At 48.5% G+C, this 10,911-nt stretch overlaps 1 protein-coding gene across 1 annotated transcript in view; it reads right to left on the bottom strand.

Annotated features, from left to right (window-relative positions):
• LAMTOR4 (late endosomal/lysosomal adaptor, MAPK and MTOR activator 4) overlaps positions 1-667 on the bottom strand; it is a 2,511-nt gene extending 1,844 nt beyond the window's left edge. The window contains exon 1 of the mRNA XM_018566673.1: positions 598-667. Within this exon, the coding sequence (XP_018422175.1) occupies positions 598-600 (3 nt within the window). The 5' untranslated portion in view covers positions 601-667. The remainder of the gene's footprint in view (positions 1-597) is intronic.
• Between the last annotated feature and the right edge of the window lie 10,244 nt (positions 668-10,911).

Genomic DNA, 10,911 nt, shown 5'->3' with positions numbered 1-10,911 from the left:
GCAGAATCCAGAAAACTGGAAAGCTGGGGCAGCAAACAGGGGGCGGGCTGAATGTGTAGGAAAGGTGACCTGACAAGGAGGAAGCAGCTCACAAAGTGAGTCCCAGGGTCATCAGATGGATTATGTAGTAATATTTTAGGGTATAACTACACTATAAAATAATCCCTGGTGACGCTGCCATGTAGGTCCTCGTTCGGGCAATTCCTGATATAGGGTGACAATGCTCTGGCCCTGTCTACCAATTGTGCTCCTGCGTTGTCACACAGGCTTCCCATGGAGACTACAAGTGGCTGTTTCAAAACACATTGCACAGACATGGTCCACTGTGGTCACCATCAGGAAACCAGCCATAAAAAATGTCATGCAGCCATTTCTGGAGTGCATGTAGACCGGAAGTGGATGCAAAGGGGATGCAGGAGATCAGCAGTTCTGAAAGGTAACACAGGATAAAAGGAAGCTGGGAAGAAGAATGTAATAGACACAGTCGCGGCCGTTTATGATACTCTGTGCTGCAGCAAACGTAACTGTCATTAATTTGGGGTTTACATCTACTTTAAAAGAAACACAACACTGTATACGCATCACATGACCACTCACCATGTCTGCTTCTCCTACACCCGGCTACTTCCTCCTTCACTCCCAGCCCCGCCTCCTTTCTTTATAGTCAAACCGTGCCACTCCTCTTCCTATAGGTTAATTCCCCGGCCAGTTCTTCATTCCTGCGTCCTGAGCGGTCAGGCACTCTGTCAATCAAGTCACCAGTCCCACTCGCGTTTCTGTTAGGCGGGGGAAACGACACATATTGGTGCTTCTTGTTTCTGATTCGCTTTTATGTCTGTCAGTTTCTCTCTGTCACCTATTAGCTTTCTGATTGGTTGGCTGTATAGTACTGAGGGCTGTCCTCGCTCTGGTGTCCCTGCGTGGTCAAGAAGAACAATGAGCGTCTGTTACGTGTGAGAGTTTCTGCTCGCTGCTTTTGTTCGCTTATTGTTGTAGCCCATCAATGTATCATCGTAGTTTAAACGGCGGTTCCATAGTGTATGTTCTAGTCCTGTTTATGCGAGGTTCTGTTCCGCCATCTTTTCGAAGACCGAGGCACTGTCTTGGAATTGGCGCACGTAATATGGCGGTGATATGGAGACATATGAAAGCAGGCCTCCCTTGTTCAAATTGCAAACAATTTTTATTTAACTTTTTTTTTAAATTAACCATGGGGGGGGGGGGGGGCAGGACGTCTTAAGACGCCCACCCGCTCTGAGCAGACTTCCGTCCGGCCGTTCACGAATGGCGGCTCAGAGGAGACGAGGGACTCAAAAAGTTTCACTAGAATATAACGTAAGGTTTTCAAAATAAAACACAGATGAACAAAAGTACATTGAAGGATAATATCTGTCATACATGTGATGGGGATATGAGTGGAGAATGCTGCATGACACTTAGGCCTTGTTCACACCAAGCGCGGAGCAGATCCAGAGCAGAGCAGGTGCAGACCGGATCAAAACTGCGTCCAATGTATTCCAATGGTATTTTGACCTCCAGTTCACATCACAGCGTACGGATCCAGACCAGATCCAGAGCAGGTGAAAAAACTGCGGCAAGCCCTATTTTACCTGCTCTGGATCTGCTCTGGAACGCATCTAAAACGCAAAAATGCATAAAAAACGCATGCAAGTGCCTGAAAGCCCATGTTAAACTTTTTTTTTTTACCAAAACCGGCCCTAAACGCATCCAAAACGCGGCACAACCCACTGCACTGCGTGTGCAGAAACCTGACCGGATCTGGTCTGCATTTGGTGTGAACAAGGCCTTAGGGGTCTATTTATATTCAGTGCGCAGAGCCAATCACCTGTGCCTATAGAGGCAAAAACAAATATTATTAGTATTTTTATATTTATAAAATTAAAAAAAAGAAATGGAGGACGCAGAGTCCTCAGATACAGAGTCCTGCATCTCTTTTTCTGCAGCCTCTGTTATGAATGAACAGGAATCCTCTATACTGAGTGCTCCTGTCCATTCGTAACCTGAGGATATAGTATCAGTTACTATGTCCACAATCATGAATGAACAGGAAGGGATGTAGAGCACTTCCTGTTCATTCATAACTGGGGACCCAGTAAACATACCATGTCCTAAATTATTTACAAGCAATCAGCTAATCGGTGACTGTTTGTATAACGCTCTCCATCCTGACAGCTCACTGCTCCCCGCTCTCCATCCTGACTCTACACCCACTGGCGGAACTACCAGGGTGGGCGGCTGTGCGGGGCTGGAGAGGCTGTCACTTGTCCAGCAGAATGTGCTGCAGGCACCGCCAGGCAGCACATTCTGCTGTACGGGAGTATAATGTAGTGCTGGGACTTGTGGTCCTGCATAGCTGGTGGTATTCTGCGTTGTGCTTGCTGGGGACCTCGGCAGCCTTCCTGTTAACCACACGGTGCCATGATGGTGTTAAGGTTCTAGTTACGCCACTGTGTCCACCTGTCACAGGAGGCTGAGCGGGGCGGTGCCGGAGGAGAGCGCGATCTTCTCTGACAGCTCACTGCTCCTCGCTCTCCATCCTGACTCTCCACCTGTCACAGTTGGGATATGGGTCTCTGCAACGCAATGGACGGCAGGGCTCTGCAACAGAATGGACGCGGGGCTCTGCAACGCAATGGACGCGGGGCTCTGCAACGCAATGGACGCGGGGCTCTGCAACGCAATGGGATATGGGTCTCTGCAACGCAATGGACGGCGGGGCTCTGCAACGCAATGGATGGCAGGGCTCTGCAACAGAATGGACGCGGGGCTCAGCAACGCAATGGACGTGGGGCTCTGCAACGCAATGGGATATGGGTCTCTGCAACGCAATAGACGGCGGGGCTCTGCAACGCAATGGACGCGGGGCTCTGCAACGCAATGGGATATGGGTCTCTGCAACGCAATAGACGGCGGGGCTCCGCAACGCAATGGACGCGGGGCTCTGCAACGCAATGGACGCGGGGCTCTGCAAAGCAATGGACACGGGAATAGAGTCAGGACTCTGGACTATTTAACTATTAAATTAATTATTTGATACATATTAGTTATTTAATCAATTATTAAATACTGATTATTTCATTAAATCGAACATTTTCTGCTGTCCTGATCCAGACATCTTTTTCCAGTGCACATTTCTACAGGCATCAAATTTATTAGCAAAATCACTAATTCTGTCCGTCTGCACAGCATCCCTCAGGGAGTGGAAGCATGTCATCTCCCACATTTTCAACATGAAAAACTCTGGACTGGTTGCACAGAGGTCAGTGTAATATATGTAAACATACTCACCTCCCTCCAGTACAGAGACTTTACAGCCTGGAATTCCTTTCAGTCCCGGAATGCAAGCACCGGCACGCTTCTCGTCAGGGTCACGGAGATCAAACAATGTAGAGGCGAGCAGTGCAGGACTGCTCTCTGATAGATTTCTCAGCACAGGAAGAAGGTCCGTCCTTGCTTCCCTTCCCCTGCCGGCTGGCGCCCCCCGCATCTTTGCGTCCGGGGCCGGAACACCGTCGCCCCCCCCCCCGGTTGTTACGCCACTGGTCACAGGAGGCTGAGTGGGGCGGTGGAGAGTTCTGCCTCCTGTGACAGCTGTCTGCTCCCTTTGGATACCCTCTGCCGACATGGGCGGGGGAGAGCAGCGGGCATCAAAGGGGACATAGACCGACGTCCAGTACCACTTTCGTCCGAAATGTTTCGGCGGACGATATTTCGGTGCATGCCTAGTTTTCATGGTATGAGACTATGTGGAGTTTTTAATTGGAGGAAATGTAAACAACGCGGAGGATATATAAAGCTAAACTGAGATATAAAGACGATACATTGTAATATATTCCTGGAAGAGATTTTCTTTTATTAGCTGAAGAGGTCACATCATATGTTGCAGGAAATTTATGACAGCGACACTGGGGATAAGTCAAGCTCTCTTGGTCTGGGAACATAACCGCGTTATCTATCTCCGGTGAGCATCTGAGAGCTCAGGCGTTGGCACAGCGCGGCCTAGTTAATTCACATGAAGGTGTTTTTGAAGATCAGGAGACAGTGATACTGCCAGAAATCAAGTAAGCCGAGAACTTCCTGTGCCGCACCCTAATCAGTTACTTTTTAAAGGTGACATAAGCCCCCCTGTATCTTTTATGTAGATGATGAGGGTGTGGCTTGTTGCAGGGTGACAACGTTGCTTCCCCATAGATACAGTACAGTGAGTAAGCGTTGTAGCCCTAGGACAGGAAGTAAAGTAAAGCAGCCACCAAATGTAAGGTTGGTTGAGCTGTAATATATTGCAGTTTTGTTCTTGGGTTTGGATACACACTAAAAACTGGTACAGCAGTAATGTAGGTGTAGTGACCCTTCAGTATAGTTGCTGTATACAATTGATGGTACACATGGAGGATGGGGAAGGGAAGCTGGTGGTGTTCTGCTTTATACAATTGATGGTACACATGGAGGATGGGGAAGGGAAGCTGGTGGTGTTCTGCTTTATACAATTGATGGTACACATGGAGGATGGGGAAGGGAAGCTGGTGGTGTTCTGCTTTATACAATTGGTGGTACACATGGAGGATGGACATCCCAGGAATAATGTCTTTGTGACTCGGGGGTTGAGGTGCTTAGGGAATGAGCCTCCTCAGGAGACAGAGGACAGCCACTAGGCAGAGGTAGATAAGGAGAAGGACAGCGAAGCAGAGGTAGCACACAGTTGTGATCCAGAAGGCGTAGAGGTAAAGGACTCGGTTACATCTCTTCGGGTCTGTTGGTGAATCCCACGGCTCACTGTACAGGGAATAGACCCAGACATTGCCTGCAGAGAAGAGGAAGGATCAGAATGACTGCCTGTGCTACCGGATCTGGCATTTCCTGCTCACTCTTCTGTCTGCCTGCCCTGCACTCTCTCTTCTGCCTGCCCTCTCTTCTGACTGCCCTGTACCCTATTCTGCCTGCCTGCCCAGCACTCTCTCTTCTGCCTGCCCTGTACTCTCTCTTCTGCCTGACCTGTAACCTATTCTGTCTGCCTGTCCTGCATCCTCTTCTGTCTGCCTGCCCTGCACTCTCCTCTGTCTGCCTGCCCAGCACTCTCCTCTGTCTGCCTGCCCAGCACTCTCCTCTGTCTGCCTGCCCCGCACTCTCCTCTGTCTGCCTGCCCAGCACTCTCCTCTGTCTGCCTGCCCAGCACTCTCCTCTGTCTGCCTGCCCAGCACTCTCCTCTGTCTGCCTGCCCAGCACTCTCCTCTGTCTGCCTGCCTGCCCTGCACACTCCTCTGTCTGCCTGCCCTGCACACTCCTCTGTCTGCCTGCCCAGCACTCTCCTCTGCCTGCCCAGCACTCTCCTCTGCCTGCCCAGCACTCTCCTCTGCCTGCCCTGCACACTCCTCTGTCTGCCTGCCCTGCACTCTCTTCTGTGTCTGTCCCTCTCTCCTCTGTGTGATTGCTTGCATTCTCCTCGCTGTGACGGCCTCCGCTCTCCTCTGTGTGACTGCAATCTCCTATCAGGATATCTTCATGAACACCATCACTCTATCTCATGCAGCAATCATCACTGCACACTATCTTCTCATGTCACAAGATTACCCTGCAACAACGATTATAAAACTGTCTTTTCCTATAAGAAACATCATGAAACGTCTTACACACTGTCCTCCATATCTGTTCCAGTCTGTACTCTGGGAACACTCTTCCTTGCCTCCTCTGGTTTCTGGTCTCTCACCAGATTTTTAGTAAACAAGAACCCTCTTCCCATTGTCCATCTACTCTGTGTAACACCCCTACATACAACCCCCTCCCCATCTCTTGTTCTGTATATAACATCTGGCATGGCTCTGGGGGACATTTACCTGCTATGAAGAAGGCAAACATGAAGACAAGCATCAGTCCTTGAGCAGAGAGAGTGGCCAGACTGGCCGTTGGGGGTTCCTGTCCATCCCCACATGGGAGGCAGGTCAGACAGAGAAACAGGATGCACGTCACCCCTGAAATGATCAGGTAGTAGGGTATCAGGTACTGTCCAGGACAGTCATTGAAGTAGATGGCTCCTGTAAATGAAAACCAACATCAGGATTAGACTTTGCCGTAGGCACCACCTCCACCGGGGACAGGAAACGTATCATCGCAGAACTGGTCAGTTTTTGTGTTTCCTGTACACAGGAGACTCATCACTTGGAACCCGGTGGAAGGAGGCTTAGCCCAGGGCTCTTATCTGCACCCCTTGTTCCTCACCCTTCTTAATGGGGGGAAAGGGGTCTCTTGTCCTTCTTTGCCCACCTGTCCCTTCCTCTTTACGGGCAGGAAGATTTCTGGGACAACTTTTTCACTGCCTGGAGAAGGCCAGTACTGTGAGATGACTTACCTCCTTGGTGAACTGGCCTGGCCTGGCTTGGATCCTTCCTGTCCGCATTGCTGGGGAAGTGAATGGACATCCTTGTATGTCCTAGGCCGGTGGCACGGGCATTGTTCCCTGGAGGAATAATATTTCTTCCTGGGTGCTGCAACTCTTGGTTCTTTAGCTGTTTAGGCGCAGGGGGACTAGCCAAGGCATGCTGGTGCCTCTTCTGGCCTAACCTCCTGAGCGTGAAGACTTTTATGTTGCTCTCCTCAGCACGCACCCCCTGCTATATTCAGGGGGCAGACAGCAGCTCTGGTGGTTGGGTGTCTGCGGCACCAGTGAAATGCAGACTCTTGTCTACCTACTGCCTGTTGGGTAGTCTACTCTCAATGCACATTTTTCCCTCAGAGTTCTCTGGGGCCTGTTGATGACACAGGGCCTCTCGTTGGTGGGCTTTAGGTGTCCTGGCATGGTTGGCCATATATTTAGCCTTGACATGTGTTAATTGTTCTGCATGTTACAGATCCAGGCTCATTCATAGTTGTAGGTCCCTGCTAAAGGGTAAATGAATATCAATGCTGAGATGGGTCAAGTCCTTTTATCAGTTTTTAGATGGAGTGGGAAGGAGTTAGATACTCTGTTGGACATCTCTTGCTCTATGTGTCCCCATTGGGATAATTCACTCTCAGATGTCCTGGTGATCGTTTTCACCAGGACAGAAGGTGATGGGAAATCCAAAAGTTTACAGTTGTCACTGGAACCAGCATAGACTTTTATCATACCATATACCTTGTAATGTGTTTTGTCCCTTACAAATACCGAGGTGAGAAGAGGTTGGTAAAACTAGGAACAGAATGTTGTAGTAAAACACACACATGGGGTACTCACCTATAGCAATGCTGGTTATATTAATCCCAACCAGGATGCACTTTAGTGAAACTAAGGAGAAAACACAGATGGGAAATGTCATGCACACAGCTAGGAGTTCATCCCTTTTCAGCATTTCTGATAAGAACGGCAATAACAATACAAAGCCAAGTTAAAGGAAAATGTATTGACCACAATTATAATAGCCATTGCTCTCTGTGTATCAACTACATGGGACCACCACGGAGTTAAACGCTTCTTCTTCAATAATGAGGTCTGGACACCCCAAAACTATTTTTTTTTTGCAGAGAGTCTTTAATAGGTCTTCAACCTCAATAATTAAGATTAGCCAGGTTGCAATAACATTAATTAACAGGAGAACTAAGGTGAGTGGAAATCACTCATCCTCATAGTTCGAGCCGACGTGTGACAATGAAACTGTAACAGGTCGGCTCAATAGATCGGGAAGTGAGCGAACACATACCGTCGCTCGCTCACTTCTCGATCATCTCCCTGCAAAGTGCGGTCACTGTCAGTCACGGCTCCCTGCAGGGATTCCCTCCCCGCTCCGATCCTCCACCGTTGACTGGAGGAACGGACGGGGGAGGGGGCGGGTACAGCTGGCTCTGCCTCTTGATAGGCAGAGCCAGCTGTCAATCACGCAGCTGGGTGGATCTCGACAGTAATGTCGGGATCCGTCCCGGCTGCGGCGGACTCAGAATACCGCGAGCTGTAGCCTGCTATATACTGAGCCTTGGGTCATGGGAGGACGCTAGTTTATGTCCTCCCGTGACCCTTAAGAGAACTATGGGGAAAAACACCTACCCCATAGTTCTCTTTTAACAACACCGAGAAGCAGAGATCTATCACAAATCCCATCACAACATGTTTATCCAGGCATTGTCCTAAACCTCTTCATGGCCATCGTATAAGCACTAAGTGAGGTATGGCAGGCAGAACACTAACATCTCATCCATTGACAGGTAATAAACTTAGCTGAGATCTGAATAGGGGTCGTAAAACTTTTTAGGTACAAGCCACATGGATACTCTGGAGTCACGTGACCTGTAAAGAACCCTGTTAACAAAGCCACAGATTCCCAAATCCACACATAATCCATAACTCTTGGCCTGTGGGCTCTACATTAATAACAAGAGTATATTCAACTGTGTCAGAAAACATTGGTCACATACATACCATGCACCCCTGTCTTATGAGGTACAAAGGGCTAAAGTCACACATTGCCCCTTCTGAGGAAACCATATGTCAGAGGTATGACATGTTTGGTCTCCATAGAATTGAAATTCTATGCTGTACAACAATCTGTGGGTTATCAGATAGTAGCATGTGATTAAATAAAAATATGTCTGCATTTAGGAAACTGATATTATGGGAGGGCCATGGAATACATCATAAAGCTCTTCAGCCCCCCTGCCTCACACCCTTGGGCCTCTCTGATTGAGTGGGGGCTGGCTCAGTGATGCCCTCTAGAAGGCCACAAAAAGCTGCTGCACAAGGCAGCTGGAGTTCTCCTTTACCATCATGCAAGAACATCTGCCAAGAGATTTGTTTCTAGAGAGACAATCTCAGATCCCCCTTGTGTTTCATTGACTGGACTCTGATGGAACCCATAGAACTGTTGTATTATTTGTCTCTTTTCTGTAACATCTCCTCTTTATTTTTTTCTGCACCATTTTCTTTATTAAAAATGATCCTTTAAAATTGTTAAGCTCATCTCTATGCTCTAAAAGAAACCTTGTGTATGTGAAGAGCACTACCATATTGTAAAACCTGTTATATTCCTGTCTGGAAGGACAGCAAGCACCACAGGCATTGCTTAAGGTGTATTACCACTTTTGCAGCCAATGACTAAAGCGGAGGGAGGGCCTGGGTAATGGCTGGCAGTGGAAACACCGGTCTCAGAGGCCGGTGTATTCACTGCCAGCTAGCTATAACCCGGTGCAGGTAGGAGACCACGGTCTAGACAGAACCACCACTCAGTCCGTGTCTTGACCTCGGTTCACTATTTAGTGAACGCTGCCCTAAAACATGCTTCCAGATATGCAGATGATCTTCTCCGGCCCCTGTTACCACCTCCCACCCATATATAACAGGACTTATTTCATGCTACACCTTTTCTTTGAAATGTCCCCTCTACCTCCCTTAGACTTCCTGCTATATTTCAAGCAGTATATGAAAGCACGCCTCTAATGGAAAACCAATTCAAGTCTTTTCTTATCTTAGTTATCTCTTATATTATTATTTTCAGTACTTACTTGTTGCAGGCTTTGGTAAGAAGGGCTCTTGGATTATCCTCAGCAGAGGGCTTGTGTCACGTTGGCTGTCATCCATGTCGGTGAACTCTTTATTGTCGGGACCTGTTGTTGGGAACGCACACAATTAAAGAACTCCTCATGAATAAGAAGGTTTGCACTACTGTCATCATGATCATCTATTTTTTGTCTGTTTATCTCAGCGATCCCGGGGCTGTGGCCCACAGGCTGAACGCAGGACCTTGCTTGCCTTTACCTGGCTCTTGGAACATTTTCCTTCCACTGACACCAATGATGGGGCACTATTCCTCCCACTGACACCAATGATGGGGAACTATTCCTCCCACTGACACCAATGATGGGGCACTATTCCTCCCACTGACACCAATGATGGGGCACTATTCCTCCCACTGACACCCAGGGCCGAATTTACTCTCCCTGCCGTCCCAATGCGGAAGCAAAATTACATGACAGTTCTTCACTGACCAGCTGGAAAACTCACACAGCGACTCTTTCAGAGCTGCAATCGCAGGGCACAGTTCCAGACTTTCAGGGTAACTTTCCCAGTGTCTAGTCCTCCACACTACTCCTCACCTGCAATCTACCACTTCCTGTCTTCTAAACAGACATCCTCCAGCAGGTGAGTTAACCCTGTTTTGTCCCTTAACCCCTTCATAACTGAGGCCTTTTGTTCAATTTTTTGCACCCATGATATATGATATATTTTTTTTAACTTTACTTTAATTGCTATCACACAGGGGGGCCCACTCATTCACCGGCCCATAGAAGCGAGCCGCCAGAATCGCTTCTACTGTAAAGCCAGCAGTCGGCTTTACAAGTTTAAACAGCCCCGGTGCCAGCGACGTACACTGTACGTCATTGGTCGTGAAGGGGTTAAAGGGACCACAGCCCAAACAGAGGGGACATATAGTGTCCTTCCAGGACCCAGCCCCGACGTCCTGTACATATACAAGTTTTTTGCATGCTGGCTGGCGAGTGTGTTTTACTGTATAAAGCCCTTCCATGTGCACCTTGCTGTAAAGCTGGTGATGAATTGATGAGTGCGTTTGCCATTTGTTCTGCTTGACTGATTTGGTGCTGTGATGCATGGGGGGGCTCTTAGCTGCCGTTGTGATGTGCGGGATCCCTTGTGCATCCCTGTGCCTTTAAGGGAGGTTGGGCTTCCTCCTGGCAAAACTGCACCCAATTTGATCTTTTGCCACGTGTGCTCCAAGATGGAGACTCTCATAGTTTAGAGTTAGGACCGCACTTTTTAGAGGTGCCTCGACGCGGCTGTGCGGCTTTCACATTTTCTGCAGAAGAAGTGTAACCAAACCTCTGTATTTCTGTAACCTTAGCGGTGAGACAAGTTTTTTTGCATGCTGGCTGGCGAGTGTGCTGGGAAAACCTTTTTGCTGTTTTACTGTATAT

Source organism: Nanorana parkeri, unplaced genomic scaffold, assembly GCF_000935625.1.
Source record: "Nanorana parkeri isolate BGI_ZX_2015 unplaced genomic scaffold, ASM93562v1 scaffold968, whole genome shotgun sequence".
In the NCBI taxonomy this organism is placed as follows: Eukaryota; Metazoa; Chordata; class Amphibia; order Anura; family Dicroglossidae; genus Nanorana; species Nanorana parkeri.
This window is presented reverse-complemented; position numbering and strand designations above follow the sequence as displayed.